Source organism: Osmerus mordax, chromosome 4, assembly GCF_038355195.1.
Source record: "Osmerus mordax isolate fOsmMor3 chromosome 4, fOsmMor3.pri, whole genome shotgun sequence".
Classification (NCBI taxonomy): Eukaryota; Metazoa; Chordata; class Actinopteri; order Osmeriformes; family Osmeridae; genus Osmerus; species Osmerus mordax.
In genome coordinates this window covers 8,795,354-8,822,837 of record NC_090053.1, presented here as the reverse complement: position 1 = coordinate 8,822,837, position 27,484 = coordinate 8,795,354, and the positions used below count along the sequence as shown (strand labels likewise).

At 44.3% G+C, this 27,484-nt stretch overlaps 1 protein-coding gene and 1 long non-coding RNA gene across 4 annotated transcripts in view; both read right to left on the bottom strand.

The window, feature by feature from the left end:
• Positions 1-16,115, bottom strand: part of LOC136942522 (uncharacterized) — a 34,771-nt gene extending 18,656 nt beyond the window's left edge. The window contains exons 1-3 of the long non-coding RNA XR_010876602.1: positions 16,010-16,115; positions 15,550-15,764; positions 15,406-15,467 (exon numbers count right to left, since the gene is read on the bottom strand). This is a non-coding gene — a long non-coding RNA (uncharacterized lncRNA). The remainder of the gene's footprint in view (positions 1-15,405; positions 15,468-15,549; positions 15,765-16,009) is intronic.
• A 1,836-nt stretch (positions 16,116-17,951) lies between these two features.
• On the bottom strand, positions 17,952-26,853 carry LOC136941632 (bromodomain-containing protein 1-like). 3 transcript variants are annotated; one of them, XM_067234168.1, is made up of 13 exons: positions 26,618-26,853; positions 23,879-25,261; positions 23,415-23,583; positions 22,855-22,986; positions 22,508-22,636; positions 22,017-22,329; positions 21,573-21,854; positions 20,843-21,385; positions 20,585-20,711; positions 20,013-20,143; positions 18,835-18,944; positions 18,343-18,491; positions 17,952-18,220 (listed from the first exon to the last, which is right to left on the bottom strand). In XM_067234168.1, exons 2-13 carry the CDS (start codon positions 25,243-25,245, stop codon positions 18,001-18,003), a joined length of 3,672 nt encoding a protein of 1,223 aa, XP_067090269.1. In that variant the 5' UTR covers positions 25,246-25,261; positions 26,618-26,853; the 3' UTR covers positions 17,952-18,000. The 3 variants fall into 3 exon arrangements, with proteins under 3 accessions (XP_067090269.1, XP_067090270.1, XP_067090271.1); XM_067234169.1 differs by lacking the exon at positions 18,835-18,944 and having other exon boundaries at positions 18,082-18,220; XM_067234170.1 differs by lacking the exons at positions 17,952-18,220; positions 18,343-18,491 and having other exon boundaries at positions 18,808-18,989.
• Positions 26,854-27,484: the final 631 nt, after the last annotated feature.

The window sequence follows — 27,484 nt, the reverse complement described above, 5'->3', positions numbered from 1 at the left end:
TTTGTAATCTTTGACAATGTTGCACTTAAGATTTTATGCATGAAATCACTGAAATACTCTTAGAACTGTGCACTTCTGGTCTTTGAGGATCTGCTTTATATGCACCATTTGTTTGTCACTTTAGATAAAAGCACACGCTAAAATGTAGCTACTAAATGTCTGATATGTTATGTAAATTATGTAATAACAGTATATTCTTTATACGTTCCACTTGTTTGGTGCTTCAGAAGCAGAGATGGCTTAAATGAGCAAGAACCCACACGGTTAGCAACAAACTTGGTCAGCCCCAAACCAGCTTCACACAACAACGAGCACATCCCTGTCAATGGGAGGTGGGAGGACAGTGATCAGAGGGGGGTCCGAGGGTAGGTGAGGAGTCAGGCCTCTTATCTATGCTCAGCAAAGCTGCCATCGATTCCTCCCCCTCTCCCCGTCCAGGCCGATGGATGCGTCCGTCAGTGCGCTAGTCCAAACATTACCATTCTGGCCCTAACCCTGGAGCTCCATCGATCGCTGTGCCGTCAAGCCAGGGATCAGTCAGAACCCGGGCCACTTTGTGTGGCCTAATGAGTGGAATAAACAGGTTTGGGGTGTATGAGGGAAGTGCTAGATGACAGGTGGATGACTGCCAGGGTCAGCTGGGCTAACAGGCCGCTGAGGTAAACTGGCTGATGGGAGAATGAGTGTGAGTGCATGCATGGTAGTGGTGGAGGGGGGGAGAAGGGAGGGGGCAGTACATTGGAGGCTGGCTTTGAGTATGTATGAGTACGGTTGATTCTGTGTGTGTGTGTGTGTATGAGAATCTGTCACGCATTCATGTGCCCGTCAGTCTTCATAGCGCTAGTAAGTAGAGGTAAGTGGCACGAGAATAGACCCTACCCCCAACCCATTAAATTAACAGCATCATCATTATTGACAGGCGGGATTGTGTCTGCACATGTGTGAGAGTATCAGCTAATGGTTAGTGTGAACCCGTTAATATGTTATTATGGATCCAAAACTCACCCTTTGATGGCTCAAGGCTAGTCCGTGGTTCTCCTCTACCTGAGTCAATTGTGTTGAGATAAAGAAATTATATCACAGACCCTCTCCCATTATGATTAATCAGCATATTGACCGTTTGTCCTCTAATGGTTTAAAGATCAGAAGACGAAATCCGCACACAAGATCAGCTGCTTATTTAGCTTGTTGGTAAGGACTATATTGTTCTTAGTAAACTTATGCATTGTGCTTATTAAAGTTCTGTCTTATGAACTGAGAAGTGTGCTCAGGCTTAAACATTGAGTTTCGACCACAGTGTGGGAAAAAGGCTGTATTTTGTGTCTCTCTTAATTTTCAGAAACAACCTTGAAACCGGGTGGAGACGGCACCCGAGCAGGTGGGACGCGTAGGCAAGAACAACTCCCTGATGCACGAGAGAACAAGCTCAACCCTCTTTTCATCTTTGTGTTTTAATTGCATTGTATAATATATGCTGGGGAGGGAAAGATAGCCAGTGGGACTTCGTGAACCAGCCCAAACTCTGTTGCGGGTAGGGAAAAGTAGACAACCCCAGAGCTCTGTACTTGTTGATTTCCAACTGCTGCATTAAAGCTGATATTATTGGACCTCTGCGACTCCAGACCACTCTTTCTAGAACAGAGACTTGTGTCATTGAATACCATCATTACATATTGGAATAGACACAAAGAATTTCAGTCTTTCATTGGTTTACATTTTACATTTACATTTATTCATTTAGCAGACGCTTTTATCCAAAGCGACTTCCAAGAGAGAGCTTTACAAAGTGCATAGGTCACTGATCATAACAACAAGATAGCCAAAAAACATCGCGAGTAGCCAAAACATGAAGCACACATTGTGAACAACCAAAGTAAGTGCCAAAGGGAAGAACCATAAGAGCATGTAGTTAAACAAGTCACAACCAAACAACATGAACAGCTATAAGTGCAAGTGTACCTGTGGGAAAAAGCAAGCAACAGTAATAAAACAATATATCACAGCGAGAACCAAAAATTTAAATCAGTTACCACTAACCACAAGAGCAACAAGTCTCTAAGCAAGAGTCATTGTGATCCTTGAGGAAACTAACATCGGGTCAAGCGAACCGTTCCTAAGTACCGTTGTACTCCCGGAACAAGTGCGTCTTGAGCCTTTTCTTGAAGGTGGAGAGACAGTCAGTGTCTCTGATGGAGGTGGGGAGTTGATTCCACCACTGGGGGGCCAGACAGGAGAAGAGCTTGTGTTGGGACCGGGCGGTCTTGAGCGGTGGGACCACCAGGCGGTTGTCTGAAGAAGACCGTAGGTGGCGGGTGGGGGTGTAAGGCTGCAGGAGAGACTTGATGTAGACGGGCGCAGTCCCGTTCACTGCTCGGAAGGTCAATACCAGGGTCTTGAATCTGATACGGGCCATGATAGGTAGCCAGTGGAGAGAGATGAGGAGCGGGGTAACATGGGAGCGTCTGGGTAGATTGTAGACCAGGCGGGCCGCCGCGTTCTGAATCCTCTGAAGAGGGTGGGTTGCACATGCTGGGAGACCAGCGAGCAGAGAGTTGCAATAGTCCAACACGGTTTCTGTCCTTTAGTTACAGTTTGTCAACTTCTTGGAAGTTGTTGTTTATTAAGCGTACATTTTCAAAGTAGATTAGCAATAGGACTCAAAAAAAAGTATTGTTTATGCTGTTTAAAATGCTAGCCTACATGAGTCTCTGCAAACTGAGCCATGTAAAATATCATGCCAAAAAGCTGGCTGATCAAAAACCACTCATTGTGCGCCACCACCTTCAAAACGTGCATACGGATTCACAAAATGTCGCTTTGAGGCAATATTACGAAACCAAAAAAACAACAATAAACAGCGGTGTCCCTGCAACATTTTGTCCTCCGAGACGGTCAGCGTGTATACCTGCTTTTCAGCTCTACCTTTGTACTCAGAACCAATTAAGTAGGCGGGCTCAGCTTGAAAACAATGTTTTCGTTTCCATTACAAACCGATAATTGCTGTGTAATTACTCCGCCATTGTGGTCTTTCATTGCGAACAGCGATGGCGCTAATAACATTAAACTTCAAAGCCACTACGAGGATGAGGAGATGGGAGTTGTATTAATATTCATATCGCCTCTTGTGAGAGGTTTATATCCACGAGCCAAACCAGCATGCTAATGATCCAGGGATATTTTGTATGCTGCAGATCAGCAAGTCCTGGTAACACTGGAAGTGTGTGTGTGTGTGTGTGTGTGTGTGTGTGTGTGTGTGTGTGTGTGTGTGTGTCTTTCACCTAACATCCATGTCATCATCTTCACCACCAGCATCATCATCACCCTGGAGACTCACATTAGAGGAGCCTAAAGAATACGCGGAAGACCTTCAGAACCTTTTAGCACTGGTCTGAGGACAACCTCATGCTGCCTTAGGCTACACACATCCTTCCCTTTAACTGACGGATTAGTGATGGCAAGTCTTGACTCTTCTCAGTGACTCAAGATTTTCAATTTGCTCATCAAAAACACTTTTGACTCAAGCGGTTATGCACTGGACACACACAACCCCCTACTGGCGAACAAATTACATTTCTAAGCCTGTTAACCATGTAGCAAGGAGTACCTACTAATCCTGTAGTACTGTAACGGTGCGGCTGCCCGTTACCGCTAGCAGGCAACGTACCGTCACGGGGAAGCCGTTCATTCACCGCATGGCGAACGTTGTGCGGGGCTGGGCAGTGGCACGGGGATATCCTGTGTCCGGACAGAGGAAAGACCCGACGGAAAGTCGGAAGGGTCTTTTTAAGACGTGAGCGCACGGAACGTAAGACTTTGTTGGTGGAAGGACAGGGGTGTTTGTATAAGGTGAGCGCTGGGGAGCTATTTAGCGGGCTAGACATTGTGTAGCAGGATGGTATGTGTATTTACCTGTCGGTAGTATTTTAGGGAATGTATTTATTTTTAGTTAGGTGGAGTAGGTAGTATAGTAAGATTAATTGATTTAGGAGGGGGATAATGGTCAGAATGGTTGAGGCTGCGCGGATAAAAGTGCAGAGCAGAGCAGGTGGAGGCAAGTGGGGACTAAGGGGAACAGCCGACCACACCTCTGGCGAACAAGTATGTAAAATGCCGAAATGACCTGAATTAGGGGAAATGTTTTGAAAGTGTCTGGTTATTTGGGAAGTTGTGTAGGTAGGGTAAATTAGTTTCTTTTTTTTCCATTTTATTAATAAAACCTGCGGGGATTGACTCTAAATCCTTGAATCACTGCCTCCAAGTTTTTGGTCACCGCTGCAAAGTTGGCCATCCTACAAGTACATTTACATTTAGTCATTTAGCAGACGCACTTATCCAGAGCGACTTACAGTAAGTACAGGGACATTCCCCCCGAGGCAAGTAGGGTGAAGTGCCTTGCCCAAGGACACAACGTAATTTGGCACGGCCGGGAATCGAACTGGAAACCTTATGATTACTAGCCCGCTTCCCTAACCGCTCAGCCACCTGACTCCACCTGAAGTACACAATTAGAAAAGGCTGATGGTTAATTGAATTGACCCTTAGTCAAACAAACGACTAGGGTGAACAACTCAATAGGACAAAAGAATCGCAACTCAAGTGGCAATAAAGAGCCATTCAATAAGAATAAATTGCTCAAGAACTGCACATACTTCTGTCTTTTCAGTAAATAGAGATCCGAGCCCTCTCACAGCATGTGTAGAGAAAGGCTTAAGTGTATCAACTGTTCTCTGACCAAAGGCCCTTTCCGTTGTTAACTAGAAAAGTAAACACTTTGAGCTGGAGAAAGGGAATGGTGGAGGTGGGTGGTCTGGTCACTTCTGTGTGATGGGCCAATGTGTGTCATCATCACACAAAAACACACTGACCAGAACTGAAGAAGACTGTTCGAAATCCATTTGTCCATTTGTCACAGTGAGAAAAAAAGCAGATTCAATTCTTGAATATCATTGGCTGTAAATCCTTGAGCTTGTGTGCACTGTGAGCCCTGCTTTCTCGTGTACTCAGAACGTTCTGCCTTGACGTGTAAACACTCCAAATATGACATTTTCTTGTCATGTTGGGTCCATACCTCAAACCCTCCCCCCTACCACCCTCTTTCTCATCCCTCCATTTGTCTATCAAGGCCCCATAAGCTTCTCCCTCCCATCATTTTAATTGAAGCGGACGGAGACAGCTACTGTAATTACACAGAGATAATCTTCCCATCTGACTAATTATATTTCTCATTAGAGTCCGATAATGCTCATTAGATTAACTTTCTCATTGCAAAATTAAGAAATAATCGGACCAGGGCTGGCTTGTTGGAATCCTGTGTAGGACATGCACGAACACCACTGCTGGGAGCATGCTCACTAGTCGAGGTGTTAGTTAGTAGAAAAGAGATGGAACATTATGCAAATTGGATCCTGATTCCATGAATTCTGTCTGTTGAAATGGCTGTTTCAAGATTATACACCCCCTTCTATCGTAAATGTGATATACACATACACCTGAATGTTTTTAATTATATTTTTTACATTGAATACAGTAGCGACCTGGGACAAACAGTATCATAACACATTTATTTTAGGTTCCCTATATAGAAGACAGTCCTATAGGATTTTCCATTGCATTGAAGCAAGTTGTGTAGATGTTTTTCACACCATGCCAAAAATGATTAATAACATACAAGTTGTGTTGTGACAGACAAGATTTGACATGACCAGAACGCACAACATTTCCTGTGATCTGACCGGAGGAATTGTGGTGACGTGCCCTCAACACTTCCCATACCACTGATGAGAAATCGCAAGGTTTCAATAAAAATAGTTATTTCCTATTCACAGATGCTCTCCAGCATAGCACATTTGTGTGTTCGGACCATTTTCCTGCCTGTCGAACAAAACAACTTTTGAAAACTTGGATTAACTGTGTTAAAATACGGTTGGAAGGTAGATTAAGTGTGGGTTGCGGTGAATGTAAAAGTTTGCTTGTCCACATACAAGCTAAAAATATATATATATATATATATATATATATATATATATATATATATATATATATATATATATATATATATATATATATATATATATATATATATATATATATATATATATATATATATATATATATATATATATATATATATATATATATATATATATATATATATATATATATATATATATATATATATATAAATTGTATTCTATTAATAAAGAAGATTTTTCCAAAGTGACATACAAATAGTCTATGTATGTATAGTCTATGTAGAAAAGTACAACATAGCAAAAAACCTTTATGATTAGTGGAAAGCAAAAAAAAAAAAAAAGTGTTTCGTGATGTACTGTACATGATGTTTCAAGTACAGTAGACCATAAACTTATAATAAATGTATGCTGGAATATACCTTGTTTCTTGCATCAGAATTGCCCCTTGTACTATGTAATGCACAGATTAATGCTATCCATTTGAAAATTATACTAATTAGATAATACAAATATTATACTAAGCACACATCCCTGTCATAGGTTGCTTTGATTTCCACTTCTCTCATTTCTGGCATGTCAGACAAATGTAATCAATTCTTGTGTCCTAGTGACTCTGTTTAATTAAGTTGTCCGCAATCAATGACGACCTTGAAACATTTATATCAACATAGCATTAATGGATGCCGGTTGCAATTTAAATGATGCATGCAAACACATGTTGATTCATTCCATTAATTGACAAGTAATCCTCCTCAGAAGCCATGTAAGACACATGAAAACTACTCAGAAGTGATAGTTTAACACAAATTAAATGCAGGGTAGGTAATGTTGTGGAGAGGCACTTTGACATATTTGATAAAATACACTTCATATCCAGATAGCAACCAATAAATCAAAAGTTTTGACAATAAAATTAATCCGATATCTGGGCGTTGTAGGACTGTAAAAAACATGACCAATCATTAAGGTTGGACCGGCACTAATAATTGGACAGAATTTGGACCGAATGCAATTATTGGACGGGGTACTTGTCTGTCTGTCTGTCTGTCTGTCTGCCTGCCTGCCTGCCTGCCTGCCTGCCTGCCTGCCTGCCTGCCTGCCTGCCTGCCTGCCTGCCTGCCTGCCTGCCTGCCTGCCTGCCTGCCTGCCTGCCTGCAGTCAAGCAGCACGTTCAAATGTTTTGGAGGAGTGGCTTTGAATGGAGGGGGTGGGATATTTTAGTTTGAATCCTATCAAACTAAAACAAAAATGGCTGCGTTCGCTAAACTTACAAAGGCCTTTCCTGCCTTTAAGTAGCAAAACAAGCATCAGATTTATTTACATTCAGAAGGAACCCATGCACATGTACCTGTGTCCATGTGAAACTGGGAAGGTTATCAGGGTGAAACAAGATAAAGCGACAGAAAATACTCAGCTATGGTACCCTCAGGTGCCTAAGCAGGTAACTGCAATTATTTTACGACTAAAAGTTGGACAGCACCTTTCCTTTGTTTTAGGGATCCGCCCCCATATTTAACTCAGTCAAACACCCGCTAATCAATCCACACCTGTCAACCCAGACGATTTGGCTGCAGAGAATAGTTTCAACCCCCCACCCCCTCCCTCGCCTTCCACCCTGCTCCATGCACCCAACCGTACACCCAAGGGAACTGATGCCCTCCTTCTGTTCTCTCTGAAAATGCCCAGCTACATCCCTCTTCCCTCCCTCCTTCCCTTCCACGTTGTCCCTCTCTCTCCACATTCTCCGGTGCGGAGGCTGCTTATCGGCCCTTTTAGGAGGCTTGCTCTGGCGCCAGGCGTTGATGGAGCAGTGATTGATGCCCCCAGTCTGTGTGCAGCCGATAGGGAGTGCTCCACAGCCTCCTGGGTAAGGAGGGCTGAAATGGGGGAGAATAAAAAATGGGTGGTGTGCCAGGTGGTCTGCTACGGTCCGTTTCTACCACCCAGAGTTGCGGAGAGTAGACAAGGAGGAAGAGCGTCGGGGGAATGGCAAAAACATACGGAACCAACCTTACAAACTCATTCCATTACTAATGACATCACTGATCTGATATGACTGGATTTGTAACAGCAGTGTGGAGTAGCATGTTTTCCTTATGTTTGATCACGTTAAATTAGATATTCATGCTGCACCCCAAATCGCTTTTTCTTTTTACTTTCAGTATGTACTACAGTTGCGCTTACAAAATATGCACGGTTGCATGTAGTATGCATACAATTGCAACATATTACTTAGTCACAACATCTTACATTGAACTTGGACTCTGAAGTGCAAAATTTGAATATTATTGAAAACAATGGTTGATTTCCTACCAGCCAGCAGAGGTCTACTTTTCCTACTTCATGTATGCCGTGCTAATCTTCCCCTGTGCAGAGGATAGTGGGTCAATATATCCAGAAAAATATACTTTTACAGTGTCTCTGTATGTTGCAAGGAAATTGCGCAGGCCATTTTCATGACTCTTTAAGGATTCCAAAGGCGTCTTTCCTCAGTTGTTCAGCATAAAAGGTAGCGGCTGAACTAGGGAAGTTGATGGTAGTCCATCCTGCACTCAAGGAAGGCCGTTTAAAGATGATGATGGATAAATCACAAAGACAAACTAAAACCATTAGCCTGTCATTTCATGCTTTTACTTCAGTAAAAGGCAGTTTCCGTAAAATGGAACATCAAAGGATGTTTTCTTTCTTGATTTACCTTGCAAGTACTCAATAAAACATGTGTGAAGCAGTTTAATTGAGCAAGCTACGTCAGGTCGTTTTGAAATGGAACATTTCTAGAAAGGAAAATTACATGTTTTATAAAGAGTAGTCTATTTCAAGCTACATTTAGCTGACATCAACCCAAAGCTGGTTGTCTGTTCACGTTATGTATGGAAGCCTGGTGACACTTTCCTTTCAGTGTGAAATGTCTTAATTCAGCAGCCATCAACGTGTGAAACAGCATCTTTTGCCTCAGCTCTTTACTCTCACCTATTAACAAAATAATTATCCGTAAAATATACTAATGGTTTTCCATGTTCATGTGGAATTACAGTCAGGCCCAAAATTATTGCCACCCTTACTGAGAGCAAATATCAAATTCAAGCGTCTGGAGTTTGCCAAACATAATTGGAACTATGACTGGAACAGGGTGCTATGGTCAGATGAGACCAAAAATTAATTTTGGCTGTGTGCACCATTGGCGTGTTTGGTGTCAAAATGAGGGATGGATACAAGGAAATGCATCTCATACCGAACATCAAATATGGTGGTGGATCATTGAAGCTTTTGGGCTGTTTTGCTGGGAGCGGGCCAAGGGCTCTTGTTGATCAATGGCATAATACATTCTACCAAGTACCAGGAAATTTTAACCAGGCCAAAAACCTGGTTGGCTCTGCCAGGGAGCTGAGTCTTGGCCATTGGTGGACAAGCAACCCCAATCAAACATTTGTATCTTTTTTTGTTGTTTCAGTTTTCTGTTTACTATATAGGCCTATGACTTTAACCCTTGTGTTATCTTCGGGTCATTGTGACCCATCAGTCATTGTGACCCACCATCGTATAGCGACAACTTTACCGCATACAAAAACAAAGTGAAGCATTTTCTTTTAACCGTTGGGCTGTCTCAGACCCCCCACATTGCGAAGGTTAAAAGAAAAATATTTGTATTTGTTTTTGTATTGGGTAAAATTTGGTAAACACAACGATGGTTCGTTATGAACCTTTGGGTCATGTGACCCGAAGGCAGCACAAGGGTTAAATGTGAGATGTGTAAAAATGCAAATGTGAATTTTCTGTTTGCATGTAACACATTGCTCCAAAAACAAATGCAATAAGCGCAGCTAGTTCAGGCAGGGCAATCGGGCAACGCGCGTCATTCATTTATCGGGGACGTAAGGCGTCTTACTCCACCTTCCTTTCCTCCGCCCACTACTACACCCACGTTAGCAGCGCATATTCATTGGGCCACGTCCGACAAGGCGTCTTTAAAAGACGCGGATACGCACACACGCACCCCACCATCCCCTTCTCCCCCATGCTGTCTGTATGTTCTCTCCAACAGGGGGATTATATCTCTATTGCTCCCTGCCTCATATGTCGTGCATGTACGTGTTGCATCGAGGAGGCACGGAGTGCTTCCCTTAGATCATCCACTCCGCCAAAGTTAAATCTACATGCCCATGACAATAAATGCTCAAATCTAATACGTGATTGTCTTGACTGAACTGTATACATACATTTTTCTGTGTACTAGCCTACGGTATTATACAGTATTGGACTTTTCCCAGTAAACTTGTAGCTACAGTTGAAATCGGTATCTAAAAAGCTCACTGTGATACACAATAGCATTCAGCTAGACAAACCTGGCGTTATTGAATAGTACAATAAGCAGTCAGTGTGAACCAAAAAAAGTTTAAGAAAAATGAAATTTGTACAACAAACATTTCCTGTCATGGTTGACTGCCATGGCGAAAAAGCATCTAACCATTTTGACCAGTACGGCTCACACAATGACAAGAAAACGTTTCATTTAGATGGTATTGGAGTCAGGTGGCTGAGTGGTGAGGGAGTCGGACTAGTAATCCGAAGGTTGCCAGTTCGATTCCCGGTCATGCCAACTGACGTTGTGTCCTTGGGCAAGGCACTTCACCCTACTTGCCTCGGGTGAATGTCCCTGTACTTACTGTAAGTCGCTCTGGATAAGAGCGTCTGCTAAATGACTAATGGCCAATTCAATGACGCAATAGGTAGGTTTTGAAGTATGAATTGATTGTTGAGTGAGAAACTACCTTTTGCAGACATGCAAATAAGTTGTGAGGTCCCATTTAACAGTTGTGACAATTGCACTTATAGTTTAGAGAATGTTAAGACTGTTTCCAAAAATGAGCCGAAGCAATTGAGAAAAACTATCATTTGACTACCTCTGGAATAGTAAGAGAACTGTCAAACTCAGATGAATTACGATACATGTAGACAGCCATTTCAAATGGCACACAGTGATTTCCAAATCTCTCATCACTAATCCAAATGTAAAAAGTTCTCCCATATTTAACTAATGACAGATTTATGCCTTATAAACTTGTCCTCTGATGTGACACAGTCTACTGTCAGTACATGTCCTTGCCATTAGCAATGGAGTGGCAGAGATTAGGAAGAGGCAGAAGCGCCTGAATTCACCTGAATAAACTTGCACTCAAACACGCCGCGGCGGATAAGTGATATCATCATGATAAAATTCTCAGTCAGCCAATGAGAATAATATCCCAACTTGCAGGGAAAGCTGTCCGGAGCTAAAGATTGGTGCACGCCTCTCTGGAGGTGATTCCAGCCTGGATCATGTTGGCTTTGTAATGGATATGACTGCCCTGGTGGTGCCTGTTGCCTTTGATTACAATCTTAAAGTATGCTGTTCTGCATTTACTACACATCAAGATGGCGGCTGATACTCTACCTTAATGGTTGCTTTACAAGCATCGAACAGTGGTTTTTTTTTTGGGGGGGGGGGGTCTATCATCATAAGCTGATGTCTCAAGTTATGAGGGTTTGAATAGGTATCTGACCCCCACGGAAGACCAATTCATCTGAATGTGGTGGCCACTGTACTGCACCTTCCGTTTTATGGTTCGAACAAAGAGCCGGTCAGTATCTTTGTGAGCCTTTTGGCAGTTTCCAAGTTCATGTAGATGTATGTCATCCTTGCTGAACCCATTGAGCACTTAAGGCAGGCGGCTGTGTCACAGCTGTCTTTGTATTGCTTGTTCGAAATTGCTTCTTCCGTCCTCTGACACAATTGTATGGCACCAAAATGCTTCAATAGCAAGGGTGGGAGTCATATGGAGGAGTGAGATTGACCAATTAAACTTGGTTACATCTCTCACCTGTTTCTGTTATGCGGCAGGGTAGCCCGATTTCCAAGCGCAACCCCTGTGACAGAACGTGTGATTGTAGCTCGTGTAGACAATTGAAAAATGGCTAATGTGCTGAAATAGCTGAGCCATGTGATTCGATATCCATGTGTCTTGGATAGCGCACTGAACTACGTGAAACAGAATGAGAGGAGGAGTCTCTGTTCTCATTCCTTTCCACTTATGGCTAAGCTCCAGGGTTTCTTGTCAGAAATCTCCTATCTCCATCTACTCGCAGATTTTGCTCGAAAAAACATGGGTGGTTGAAGGCTGAGCGAAAAAGTCACAGCGAGAAGAATTTGAAGCTGGGGCCTTATTACTCCATAATCCTTACAAAATGAGTTGTTCACGACAGAGGGTGTTACAGACTTAATCTTACCCCCTAAATCCACCACCCCAATGTCCTCTCACCTTAATCCCTACCTACCCTTATCCCCTTCCCCAAAAAACATCCCTTATCTTCACCATGGACATTTGTCACCTTTCCTTGTGACTCATATCCCCTCACAATGCAGCAAATAATGCGGTACTCTGCGAGGCGAGTCCTGTTTATTTGTGACAGAGAAAGGGAAGAAGAGGAGAGAGCGACAGAGGGGTGGGGAGGAGGAAAAAAACAAAGTGTAATTCCAGCTACTCTTCTCAAGCAAGGCGGGCCCACGTTATAGAGCCCGGAGGATCAAATCTAATTCAGGGGAGATACGCATTAAGCCTTGTCACTCAACTCTGGCTGCCCTTGAAGGAGAGGAATGGTGATGAGAGCAAAGGGTCTCCGAGGACAAGGGATGAAGGCTAGTCTACCAAATCACTCAGGACCACCATAGCTACCCCCCCCCCCCCCCCCCCCCCTTTCAATCTTTCCTCCACCGCCTCTCCCACAACAGGCTAATTATGCTAACTGGTTTTACAGAACACAATGTGGGAAATGAATGACACACAGCACGTGGCAAAGCACACACACAAGGCCGAGAGCAGTGCAAAAACACATTGTTGACTTCATGTGTACTGCTAGTAAATACAGATAGAGACAAGTCATCCATAGTCAAGGTTACAATTGGTGTACAATTGACAACCACAGTTCACAGCACGTGTGCATACACTTGCGTATGGGTCTGTTTAGACTAGACAACAGGCACAAATATTGATAAACTGTCAGTTTATATAGACTGTACCCAGTATCATCATCACACACACACCCTACAACACATCGGAAGAATTAAAAACACTCAGCAAAAACGAATGTGGAATCTACGCTCGGATGTCATTAAGAGTTCTCTGTATTTTGCCAGGAGCTCATGAGTTGTGCAGGGCCTTGCCACTCAGGGGAGAAGTCTATTCCAGAGTTGTCTCAGGCATAATTGTGTGCAATGAAAGTAGTGTTTATTTATGTGCTGGACATTGCTAATTATCTACATTGCATACCTAATTATTTCTCACTTCAAAGGCATTTCCCCAGTGAGAAAGAGTATCGGTCGCTCAGGCGAACTGACTCATGACTCTGAAGATATTTATGACTAATTAGGAGATAACGAGGCTCCGTTTGGGAGGGGTTTGCAACAAAAAATAAGACCAGATTAATATAAAGTTGCATATTCATGTGGTTTCTACGTACATGTGCCAGTTCAGCCATTACTCTGCATTTACACTTTGTCTACACTGTGGGGTAGGGTCACTAACTGACCATCAAACACTACTGGGTCCTACATGATTCTGGATGTGAAACATTTTGGGGGTCCTCCTCCAAATTTCAAAGACAAACTTTGTATTCAACCCTTTAGTATCAATATCCTTTTGCATATTTACATGCTAGAATATTTTTTGTCGTAAATGTGAGACTGCTTTTGAGGAATTTACTCTCCCTCAAGGGACATTGAAAAAGTATGCATTGGGACATTAGACACTTTTCTTACCAACTAGCCTTAGCAATTAGCAATTGAACAGCTGTTCAGTTCTAAAAGTCAGATATTAGGCAGATGTGCATTTTCTTTGTAATCAAATAACTGCAGCGTGCAACTGTGTGTGTAGTATGGAACTTTAAATATAGATAAATATTAACTTGGTAGGAAATAATATTTTTTTTACATCATACTTTGCTTGGGAGTTTATTTTTATGATTTGTGTAATTTCATGGACATCTAACACTAAAGACCCAACTTTTTGCGGGTAACAATGACCCTTGGTGGTCAATATAAAACCTACACCTTCTGTCCAGCCAAAGGTCTTGAATAATGCTTTAGGTGTATGAATTCTTATCGATTTCGTAACTGTGCTTAATGTTTATAGGTCATCCAATAGATTTTAAATCATAGAATTCTTGTATTTTTGTAAATATTTTGGCAAGTTTTGACTTGAACATATGGCTGCTTTCTAAAGCTTGAATTTGAAGAACGTTTGTAAGAGCACGACACAGGTGCAGGGAGAGGCAACGCTTAGAACACACACAGGGATTGTCCACTGTAGAACTTTGTTGTCTGCATTTTCCCATTTGTCTATCCTGCGATGGCAGAACAGTGACCAGCCCCATCAAGGTGACCAGGAGCCAAGTCCAAGTTCTCACCTACCTAGCCAGGGAAGGGGCAATGGAGTCATCAGTTGTTCTGCATGTTTTATTGGTGTTCACTGCGTCGGAAAACTCTTCCCTAAACCGAGGTGAACAGACAAACTTTACACAGAAAGGCCTGGGAGAATGCCCACCTGACCACCAAACATTTTCCAAAGCAGGAATTGTACCTTCATTCAGTGAGGTGATGGTGCCACTAGAGAAAGGTTTGTTCCTACCCTAAGAAGTGTGGTTTAGTATATCTATACACCTTTGTGTATCTTTCTTGTAATCAGAGTGCCTAAAGTCAGGATTTATCCAGAAAGCACAATAAGTTGCATAACAGATTTATATTGACATCATTGAGGTACCAGGAAGTTCTTTGAAAGCTAAACACAATTGAAAACGTGCATCTGCAGCTGCAGTTAATGCTCACTATAAGAATACGTACAAGCATAAAATGATGGATCTCCTCAGGCGCTTTCAGGAGCCTAATCCCAGTTTATGTGATCACTTAAACGGCTACCTTATTTAGTTGCCACGCATTGACATACCAGCAAGTACTCAGCCCATTCTAAATAGATATTCCAGTGACAGAAATATCCATATTGAGCCTACTAGCAGGGCAAATTGACGATTGTGGTGATACTATTGTTTTATTTCAGACATGTAGCCTAACAGTTGCCGTGGTTTAAGCAGGATCATACCCTCCTAGCTAGCCTCTATTTGCCTTAGGCACTTCACCACGGTGTCTGGCTTAAAAATCGTTTAACACCCACTTCGTCTGGGATTGTCTTTTGCCTGAATAGACGTGATAGCCTGCAGGCCGTTTAGACGCAATGGTAGGTGATCTAGCCTCGTGTTGACAGACCATAAGGTCAAGTTCATTTGAATGTCATTTAAACATATTTAGATAGTTAAATATTAGCCTACAGGTCATTTGGCCTAAAATGTCTTGTTCATGGGCCTTTGCACTTGACCATTGGTGGCAGGGTAGTTGTACACGACATACCTTGTTTCTTTAGCAGGCAGTTTGACTACGGAGTTTGCTTCAGTAAGTGTCGCAGTCCTCTCCTAGTGGGGTTATAAGTTAGGATGCCTAAGATGTTTTCTCAAAGACCTGGTTGTCACAGAAAGTCGAGAATCAGAGACTCACCTGCTGGGGGTTTTATCAGGTAATTTCACAACCCCCTGCTGTGTATCCGCGCGCACGAGGGACCAGGGTCTGCCGCTCAGCACTGACGGATAATTAGCTAACGGGGCTCAGTAAAAAGTTCTCTGATGAGACCGAAACTGAGAGATTGATCTTCATGGTCGGCTGGCTCCCTCTGGCTCTTACTGCCGCAACCTTCCTCCCCAAACAATTAGCATCTGATCGAGGAGAAAGGAGGGTGGTTAGAAGCCCACTGTTTTCTGCATGGACCACAACGTTTGTTTACCAAAAGGTGGGCATAATATAGATAGGTTACCCGACCGAACGCCAATATACTTACACACAATACGGAAAAAATGTTAGGGTTTTGTTTTCTAGACTTGGTCAACCATACTTTACAGGCTATTAAGTCATTCTTGAACCAGGAACTTCACTGAATTTCCACAAGTAATCTGTGTTTTACCTTGGAGCCCATGGGAACACAAGCTACCAGAGGTAGCTATAGTAAACTTTCCAGAAACCGAGCTGTCGGTATATCCACAACATGCAGACCAAAGTCAAACATGCCAAGAGGTATGGGCCATCTGATAGAGTATGAACAGAATTAGAAAAAGAAACCAAAAAATCCCATGCAATCTTAAATAGGACGCCACTGAGTGACTGTCTCAGTTCTTCTATTGGTCGGTTGGTAATACAGAGTCACAGCGCCATCATGTGGTAACCTAGATGCGTGGCTTTATCTTATCAGAACATGAAAACGTCACAAGAATCAGTGATTCAATTGATTTTTTTTTATTTTCTGTGTTTTTATATATAAAAAAAAATACTGGTTTTAGCCAGTATCCACTCCCATTGGCTATAATGTGTTTTCCCAGAGAATAAGACTAGTACCAAGTCTATTTACAATAACATCCATAAGAAAACAAATCTACCCATTGCTACCCCAGATTCTCCTAACAGAACAAAATGTCAGATTCTATCATCCCAACCGTTAAGATTAATGCCTCTGAATAAAAACCAACGATAATATTCAAAAAAAGGGTCCTCTACATCTGTCTCCTAGTGTGCCAATAGTATCTTCTTACAATTCTCTCTCTCTATATAAAGTAATGCATATACATTTCTCCTTTACAATAAATTAGTACAGGCACATTCTTCTACAGTCATCTCATTATAGGTCACTGTAACACAGTTGAAATCATTGTCAGAAGACATTTACAGGCTATTCACCAATCACACACACCACACAAGGCAAACAAAAACGTAAGTGTTATTGTAAAAAAAAAAAAAAAAAAAAAGAACTATGGAAACTTCTGGGCAGCAAATTTTTGGTTTTGTGTGAATGATGCACTTTCGGCTTTTTCAACAATTGAGAGCATCTTAAGTATACAATTATATAGATTCGATATAAATATGTACAAACAAAACATGAAATGTCCCGTAAAAACATTCTGGTAAAAAAAAAAGGACAACACACACATCACGTTAATGCAAAGAGCAGAAGCTTCCCAATATAATTCAATAACTTACGAAACCATAAAAAAAGTAGCTGAAATGAGAGAGAAGAAGAAAAAAAACATGTTTCAATACAGTATGGTTTTTGCCCGTTTTAAGTCGCCATTGTAGCAGACTTGCACAGGTCATAGCACCAGCAAAATACGCACCATAGCGCTGACGTGAATCACCCCAATAGTATAAATATTCAGAAAGTGAACACGCAGTACCAATAATAACAGAGAAACTGAATAAATTAGTGTCAGGCCTTGTACAGGGTATTTACAGGGGGTAAAAATACAGGGCTGCTGCTGTGAAGAGATGGGAGTGAGGGGAAGGAGGTCATGATGGCAGTGGAAGTTGTAGCAGTCTTGCAGCACATTACTGGACTGAGATCCAGCTCTGGCACATTCATCCGGTTAAACCAGCGTTTTTTTTTCTTCTTTTTACTTCTTCTTTCAAAGTCCGTACTCAGATCCCAAGGATGTGAATGTTTGTTTTGTGCTCCGCCCCACTCCCCCAGCCAACCGTGGTCGCTCACCCAAGTTAATTTGCATAGCTCATTGACGTAAAACGTGGGTGACATGTTGCAAGCTACAATATTTCGAAGGTCATTGATTCAGAAAGGAGGAATGGGGGGGGGGGGGGGGGTGGAGCATGCTGGTAGTCAGTCACACACACATCTTTATTTTATCGACGAGCAGCTCAGATGGATAGATTGTAGAAGTCTATGAAAAAACCTGGATCAAGACAGATCGGTCAGACTCTTTTACGGGCTTGAAAGCTTGGTGAGTGAAGCCCCACATGTGCGGGGATAAAAGTAAACAAAACGACAGAAGAGAGGGCAGGTAATGTTTTTTTTTTTTTTTGGGGGGGGGGGGGGGGGGGGGGGGTGAGGCAGAAGAAATACTAGGACCTCTCTATGGAATATCAAGTAAAACAAGGAGTGAAGTGTGCCTCCTAGGGGTGGGGCAGGGAGGGTATGACTGGGTGGGTTGGGTCCGTGAGGCCGTGGTCCACGCCGGGCCTGTCCTGGGCCTGGATCAGGTGGCTCATGGCGCGGTTGAAGGCGGTCTGTACGGCTTTGCGAACGCCAGAGGAACGCCCCTCCGCCAGCTTGAACTTGTCAACAGTCTTGTGAACACCAAATGGAACCATCTTGGATTTAGGAAGCCATTGCCTGTTGGGAGGGAGCAACGTATCGGGTTAGAAATAAATAAAGAATACACTTGTAAAGCCAGTTTCTCAAAATGTATCTCATCAGGTAACCAACAACGACAATAAAAATAATTGGTCTCTTACCAGCTGCGCTTGTTGTCGAAGAAGTGGACGAGGTAGAGCTTCTCGTCGGACCGGTACTGCATCTGCTCTCCGACCCGGAGGACGTCCAGGGGGGGCAGGGACACCCCGCTGTGGTGACACCCCGTCCTCGGCGTCTTGGGGTCTATGATCTGTGAGGAGAAATTGGCTCGAGGTGGGCTTTAATAATTTTTTTATAAAGGTTGTAGCAGGGAGGTCCTGGTGGCAGTGCAACAAAGCTTGGCTCTGGTGGCTTGGAGCTGACATTCAATACACTCTCACACACACACTCACAATCAATTCATCGGGAGGACTCTAAGCCGTCCAGATGACCGTTCGCGCTCTCAAGCAGTCGACCAACTCGCTAGTAACATCGAGCACCTGCATGGGTGTGCACAAAACACGAGCTACACCACTTACGATGAGAGGAATTTATGGGTAATGAGACATGGAGATGGCAGGTCTCGGGACACGCATGCACTCACTCTCACTCACCAAGGCAGGATAGGAGGGATATCCACTACATTTTGCCCAAACTAGTTTAAGAGGTTCCAGTACAAATGTTGAGGCACTAGTGGGCATCCACATATTTCCGTTGCCAACTTCTACGGAAGCAGGAATAACGACAAGCAAGTTATGGGGGAGTCACACTGCAAACAGACAGTAAAACTAGTCTAAAAGCCATGCTCGCACACAGGGGAAGGGGAAAACAGCACTCACATACAGGGGAACATTTAGCACACAAAAACATGAATGTACAACATTTAGTAGACCAAAATGGCAGTGTGCTACTCATATGGATATTTGTTATACGAGTGTTTAGGACTGCATACCTGTCATACTAAAATATATATTATTAAATTTAATAAATATAAAGATACATTTTTCCCAATGAAAAATGAAAAGTTTTAGGGTCAACCTATAATGGTAACTATTCTGATATCAGCAACAGACTGGGAGGAATAATGATGAATTATGTATAGGGAATTTAATTTATTGGTCTAGACAGTGACAGGGTGACAACAGATGTCTTTGGGGCTTGTCAGCTCGGGCGTTAAAGACCAGCACTGTCAAGATAAGGACCGATAACTGTACACCTGGCAATGGAATGCAGTTTCTAACATCACTTGTTAGACAAAGTCAAGGTCCCTTGTCACACTGCCCTCAAGACACAATTATACTGAGGAACACGCATGCTGGTGAACACACCATGAACACATTGACATGTCTAGCATCCACCTTAAGGCAATGCCTTAGGTTCAGGAGGCCTTTAGACTATTTAATGATGGACCACAGATGGACCTTAGAACCTCCTGTCCTCAGTGAAATATAATTAGTGAATCAAGTTCTGTCCCTTTGCATTCAGGTCAGCAGAGTATTTTCAAAGTAGGTTTAATGAGAAGGGAATAAACCTTGTCTTGTCTTTTTCCGCAGACTCATTTACCAATTTAAAAACTTAAGCACTTGGGAGCATAATATTGATGATCGATGGTTATGGTTAGCAGAAACGCAGGTTTTTTTAATTAGGGTTTGAAATTACTGTTGTAATAATTTGTCATTTTATAATGCACGCTTCCAAATGTTCCCATTGATTAACTTCTTGTCTTGGGTCTACTGGAGTTGTGTGAGTGGGATTGTTAAGAGGAAAAAGAATCAGGGATAAAACTTCTTACCTGCTGCAATTTTGGCTGCTTTAGTGAACTCTCCATTCTCAATGCAGGTGATGAGAGTGTTTTTGTCGTCCACAGTGTTTCTACGTGCCCCCGCAGGTTTCCCTTTCCCGTTTTTGGGCAGGGTGATGGTGCTACAAGACAAGCGAGCAACTATGAGACAACTGCAAAAGAAATTCAGCTTTCAGTGGAATGATGCCATTTGTTTGCCTGAGAAGATGCTACGTGCCATCTTGCCACATCAGTAGGCCTTTTGCATTATAAGCAAGCTGCCATGCTAACCACCTGCTAGCAGAGGTTTGTGATAAGGCTAACGTCAGTGTCTCTGATGTTACAAAGAACACTTATCTTGGATGGAGTTGTGTGTATGCTAATACTAACATTAGTGTACATGTTTAGTGTTTTGCACCTCCCTGCCACAGTAAATTCTGTGTTTGTATAACATACATGGTGAATAAACCGAATTCTGATTCTGACTGAGGCGTGTATGCTAATGCTAACATTAGTGTGGCTGCTGCTGCAGGGCACACTTCTCTTGGACAGAGGCGTGTATGCTAATGCTAACATTGGAGTACCTGGTGCTGCAGAGCACACTGCCACTGGAAGAGATACTGGATTCGGAGGCACAACGTCGCCTGGGCTCCAGCGGCCTGTTAGGGCTGGGCTCACTCTCCTGCTCGACAACAAAACCATTGACTAAGCCTGGAGGTGACAAAAAAAAGGTCATTTCATGAACATTATCAAAACATTTTCTAAACGTACATTTAGCTCGGTTCTTCTAAGCAACTCGCCACTGATGTGCTCAGCTTCTGAAGCACGGCCCAGGCTTTTACCTGTGTCAAGGCGCTTGATGGGAGACTCGTCCTCTTCCTCGCAGTCACCACTGACACTTCGGGTTCTCTTCCTGGGCAGCAGAAGGGTCTCCAGGCGAGGGATGACCACCGAGAGAAACGTTTTGGCCCCCAGTGGCGGGGAACCAGGCGGCGTCTCGGCCATCTTCGAGGGCTTCTGAGGACTCGTGCTTTTGGACTTGCGAAACAGGATGTTGGTCCGCCGGTTGCTCGTGGCGGACGGCCGGGCGAGCGTCGAGGTGGCCACAACACTGAGGCTGTTGTCAGGGAGCAGCGGGTTGGAAATGTGCCCGTTTGGGGTTTCCTGGGGTACTGAGGTAGTGGTGGCGGTGCTGTTGCTGTCACCTTTTGAGCTCTTCTGGTTCTTGTCCGTGTTGGGTTTGATAGGTTTGATGGGTTTGAGGGTGGGAGGGTGAGGCCGAGGCTCTGGTGGACTGGCCGGGTTTACGGGTTGGGGCAGAGGAGAGTTCAAGGGCTCAAGTTTCGGTGGAGGCAACAACATTTCTCCTGTCACTTCTGTGACTCCTGAGAAGTCAAATAAAATAATATTTAGGGAAATAAAAGGAAAAAAATTGTCAAACGCAGCAAGAATCGTTTGATTGCCATCGTATAGGTTCCTTGTAAACATGATGAAAATTCCCCACCAATTCAATACATGACTCGATTAACCACAGATATCGGTGCATTTCTGCCAGGAACCAACCAAGCTCACCTGATTGACACAAACCGTCCTTATGCATTTCATCTCCAGTCGGCGGAGGGAGTGGTTTCTCCTCCGTCTCCGGTTGTGGGGGCTCAGAGGGCGTTGGGCGGGGCTTCTTCAGGCTCATCTCACTCCTCACCTCCATTATGGTTTTCTTGAGCAGCTTCAGTCGCTTGCTGCGTGACGGGCTGGATTTCATGGCCGTGCTAAGATCCAACTTCTCCAGCAGCGCTCTCAGCTGCTCCGCTAAGGGCATGTTAACCCGGTTGGCTGGGTTCAGTATCCGGTCCACTGTTAAGACACGCACAGACAGAGTTCTTAAGTTAACAGACTGGGTTTGTGTCCTGTCCCATGAGTCATGAGTTGCTCAACTTAATAGCTGAGGTACACAGTGTTACCGTGTCGTTTCAAATCACTGACACTAGGCGGCCCACTTAAGGTGGCTATTCTTACCGTCATCCCAGCAGAAAGGTGGAGGAGCCTCTAGTTTAGGCGGCTCCTGGAGGTGCAGTCCGCTGGCAAAGTCAAAGCCGATCCTCTCCGCATCCCGTCGGGTCTTCCGGAGGATGGCCCCGCCCTGGTCCTGCAGCCTCAGAGCAGCCTTGTGGAAGAACGTCTCCTTGGCGTTGTACTTCATACAGTTGAAGATGATGAGGTTGAAGTCGGACTCAAACTCGTCCAGGTCCTTGTAGCCGTGGGCGTCAATGCGTTTCCTCATGGTTGAGAAGTCCATGGGGTTCTTGATGTGGTCCAGGTAATCAGGCACCTGAGGAACAGGAAGAAAACAGTCAACAGAGTATCCTGCTGAGCCATGTGTAGGATGTCCTTATGTGTTTAATTGTATTATTTTTTTTATATCACAGATTAAGATACATAAACTTGAATATTGAGATGAGATATATATCCGACTGCAAAAATTTGTCGTTGAGTAAAAAAAAAAAAACCTCTTTGACGTTGACAGGGTGGGCGAAGACCCTGGCTTGGTCCCTTTCCTGCAGCTGGTCCAGAACGGCTCTAAGTAGAATGTTCAATGGTGTAAGCTGAACCTCCAGAACGGACTGTTGGAGCTTCATCTGAGGGACAAACAAAAGTCACGGCCACAATCGTTTTTGGCTTCCTACCAATCCCCAAATCCGTTTAAGTGGACCTCTGCAACTTCTCAAAAACATAAACTCATCATTCAAGCTATGAAACCCTTCAAGTTGTCACAGAGCAATTCATTTGAATGGTCACGTGGATTTAAATTCAGTTAATGAAGAGACCGGTGATTTGTGGTGTAAGTCACACGAACCTCCTCCCTCTTTAGCTTCTCCCTCTTCCTGATCAGCTCCAGCAGTAAGCGAGCTCGCTCCAGGTCATGGCGTAGACGATGCCATTCCTTCAGCTGCTCCTTTAGTGCTCTGTTTTCCTCCAATCGACGGTCCTGTCGTGATCGAGCGAGCGTTTCAGTATAAATGTGACATGATGAAATGAAATCGCGACTGCCTGCTCTCAGTGGAGGATGGTCATGTTTTGTCTGACAGTGATCCTGTGAGCTTTCCTCTGTATGACACAGTTCTGTTCCATACACTCTACCAAACTGTCTGCAATACTCTCTGAGAGACACACGTGGATGGTTGTTTCCAAACAGACAGATCCCCCACAAAACATGCAGTGATAAACTGCAGGAAACTCTAACCCCAACTTCAACACAATTCCAATGTCGAATAAGACATTCCGATGTACCTCAGAAATAATATCTCTGAGGAACTAATTAATTCACCAGAGGCACAGTAGATAGGCCTAGTTCTTTGTATGGAGATGCTGATGGCCGCTACAGAGACTTGTAGATCTAAGCTGTTCCTGTTTCACCTCTGGACTGACCGGCCGCTCCATCTTCGGAGCCTGGGGGTTGGTCTGGAGCCTTCTGATCAGCGGGACGCCGTTCCTGGCCTGCCTCTTCAGCACCCAGTAGCTCAGGACTCGCTCCACAAACACCCTCTTCTTCTGGACAGACACCTGGTTGAGGATGGTGTCAAAACTGAGAGAGGGGGAGGGAGAGAGAGAGAGGGGGGGGGGGGGGGGGGGGAGAGGGGTGGGAGAGAGAGAGAGAGGGAGGGGAGATAGAGGGGGGGAGAGAGAGAGAGAGAGAGAGAGAGAGAGAGAGAGAGAGAGAGAGAGAGAGAGAGAGAGAGAGGTGGTTATTTTCTGTGTTCTCTGCTGAACATTATGACAGAGGCCATTTTTAATCTTATGAAAGGCTTTTGAATGTAATTAAGTGATTTTTGCTGACTGAGGCGTCTGTAGCACCAATACAGAGTGAAACGGCTGCTTACCTTGAGGAGGTTATACTGGGCCCTGAGGTGGCGGGTGTTTCTTCTTCAGGTTCTGGCTCTGCTCTCTTACTCCTTTTCTGCCATCCTTTTAACCTGGTTCTCCCCCGTTTATCCCCCCGCTTGTCACATAGGCCGTTTGTCGGGTGGGTCTCCTCATAGATGGCAAGGGGTCTCCGGACACACCCTTTCGGGGTGTGAGCGCTGCAGTAGGCGGTCTTCTTTACCGAAAACGTGGGAGAGCCCGCCTCCGTGACCTCCTTGACGGGCTCCATCTTCATATAGAGACCGGCCTTTTGGGCGCAGCTGACGTGGAAGGCCGTGTAGCAGTTGATTTTGTGGCACTGGATGCAGGCCCCCGCCCCTTTCTCTTTGCAAAGGTAGCAGGTGAGCTTCCAGCGAGCTGGCGGGATGTTACTGACGCCATCAATGGGCTCGATGAACATCGTGTCGGAGAAGCCGACCTCGGGCACCCAGAGGGCGCACGCCACGTGGCCCCAGCGGTCGTCGTCAGTCTTCTTGAGGGCACCTCCCTTGTTGGGACAGAAGACGCACTCGGAGGGCCGCGAGGGGCATTGCAGACAGTGGCGACACAGCCACTGCCCCTCCGGGATGTAGGGCACCCCGTAGCACTCCTGGTGGACGGCGATGTTGCACAGGTCGCAGAAGAGGATGACGTTGCTGTCGGCGCCGTCGCCGTCCATGCAGATGCAGCAGACGGCGTCCTCGTCTACCATGGCCTGCAGGTCGCCGCGACCCCGAGTGGCGAAGAAGGACTCCTTCTCAAAGCGGTCCATGAGGAACTCGAAGAGGTTGTGGGAGACCTGGCTGACGCCTTCGCTCTTCCTCTTGTCATTGATCAGATCCAGCCAGGCGTAGTCCTCCTCGTCCATGTCGTACTCCACCTCCTCGTCCAGTTCCTCAGCGGTTTTCTCAGAGTACTTGTAGTAGGCAGAGGGCCTCCTCGGTACGGCCGGGAGGTTATACTCTACAGTGCGGAACTTAGGGTCGAGGAGCGGGGTTCCCTGGGGCCCAGTGGCGTGCATGGGTCCTGTCAGGGATGCATTCTTCTTCTGCTGATTGTTCTTGAGCCGCACGGAGCGCACCAGGACCTGCTGGGGCTTCTCGTTGTTCTCCTTGTTGCTGTTGCACTCAATGATTTCCTGTGCGGTGGGGTCGTCGTCGGCGATGACGTCCAGCTTGTCGTAGATGCTGAGGCGGTGCACGCGCCCGTCAATCTCCAGCTCCACTATGCGCTGGGCCTGGGCGTAGGTCAGGGTCTCTCGATTGGGCGAGGGTTTGATGGGTGAGGGAGCCCGCTGCGGCATCGCCATGCGACGATGATGGTGCCGTGCTTTCTTTCTCATCATTAAGACTCTAAATTACCTGTAAGACAATGATCAATCAAACCAACTGATGCAGAGATCGGTATCCCCATGACAGATCATCACTGATCACGACCTCTTTTCCTTAGCGCTGACCTTGGGTTAGTGTGTTAAGCTAGCTTTTGACAAAAAACTGCCTATGGCCGAAGCGTTTCAAATCCACTGACAATTCAGAGCATGACTGGAATATCAATGAGTCATTACATCAGCAGACCTCAATGCTTACGGCTGAGTAGAGAACGTTAAAGAAATTAAACATACTTATACTAGAAAAATATTTTTTGGCAAGTAAAGCTTCTTGTGTTGAATACACAATATCCACATGATCTAGGTTTGTTACTTACATGGACACTTTAAACAGTCATTAATAATAGACAACCTTCACAGCCCTTAGTAACTTGTTTGTGCGTGCGTGAACGAGAAAACCCCTGCCACTACACATGAAAATGTAAATGAACATTTGAATGACACATGAAATAGGAGGTAGACCTATGTCCAAGTAAAAAAAATAGTGGGTGAATCAATTAGTTAGCAGCCTCACACGGAGCGACAAATACACAAGACACTCCGTTAATCAACTGCTTGGCATGCGTGTAAAAATACCAGCACTAGAGCCAAATGTAGCTGATGTGTGACACCAAGTGCACATGACAACAAGAGCAAACCGTCGCGCACATACTGGCCTATGACAACAAATGTAGCTATCCATCTGGCCGTGGCAACAAAGCTACATTGTAACCAACGGATGATGAATGAAACAAACGCGCAGTCCCTCCACCCTTGTAACATTGTTGCTACCGTTTTCCTGACAACATGCTTGCTAAACCTGAAACTGACCTGTCCTTCTTTACTGGGTCATTTACTAAGAATGTATTAGAATTTGCATAATGCACTAGACTAAATAGTTAGAGCTAATGCAGTATTATACTGTTAGCCACCTACCAGCTAACATTAAGCCTATTCAACTGCTGTAACGAAAGCTATAAATGAATTAGCTCGCTAGCTACAACCAACCTGGCTAGCCAACGCTAATTTGTCGTTATTTGGTAGATTATTATCTGATTAGAAGCACACGATAGCCAGATAGATTGGGAATTCTCAACTGGTGCGGCTGAAACCATAAAACAACAGCGGCCTCGTCTTGTACTATTAGCTTGCTGAGGACAGCCCGTCCATAATCAGCCGAGCTACTGTAGGGGGAGGAAGGAAACATGGCGACCGACAAAACAAGAAGCTGAGTCGGTTCAAAAAAGTTATATTTTTTTCACTGTTAATGTATATTCTGTTGAACCAAATACGGTAGATGGTTGCAAAAAGAACGATCGTGCATATATGTAACAAATTGGGTAATAGCTACCTTATGTGTTCAGGAAATCCGCTTTTGAAAACGGCAGCGCTTGCATGCAATGGCGATCTGGCCTGCAGAGCACAAGCTACAGCTAAATCCACACACAATCCTCTCATCCAACGGGCGCCGCTCGAGCTTTAAATCATCAATTTGAACGATACCAAGCGGTATCCACAAATATTTTATGGATTCCAAATTCGATTCAGTTTTAAGCATAAATAATTTGCAAACACGACTATGTTCTAATGTCCTTTAAACATTTGCTATAATGATCATTGACTGCCCCAGCCTGGTTTCTTTCCCCCAACAACAATGCGGTTGTGCGACTCTACCAGTTACGGCATGACGTGATTACGTCCAAAGTGAAAACCAGGAACTGGTGAAAGCGTAAGGAAGTGTTATGGAACAGCCAAGCCTATTTTGCACAAACATGCAAGATCCAAGAACTTTGCTAGGCAACGGTGAGTTATTGTGTGTCACGGGCTAGGTATTGAATTAGCTAAGCAGTCCAAGCAAGTGAGCACCATACACCAGGTTGGAGTGGTAAACTGCGAAATTATTTTGCGACGGGTAATTGAGCTTCTTTGTATCAATGTATCCAATAAAGGGACATCAATTCTGCTTCGTTTTGTGTTCAGAGTTACTGCGTCTCTTAAGAATGTGTCATACGTATTTTTAAACAAAACCTTTTTTTACCTCCTACCCTTTATAAGCATTGAGCTTTGAACATACAGTAGGCCTAACCTGCATAGCCGTTTGGAATAATAGGCTACAGAACATCCTTCTTGGCAGCCAGGGGGCACACATTTGCCCTTCGTCGCAGTACGTTTTAAGTAGGCTTGAAATATAAGAAGTTTACTTTCTAGATTCAATACA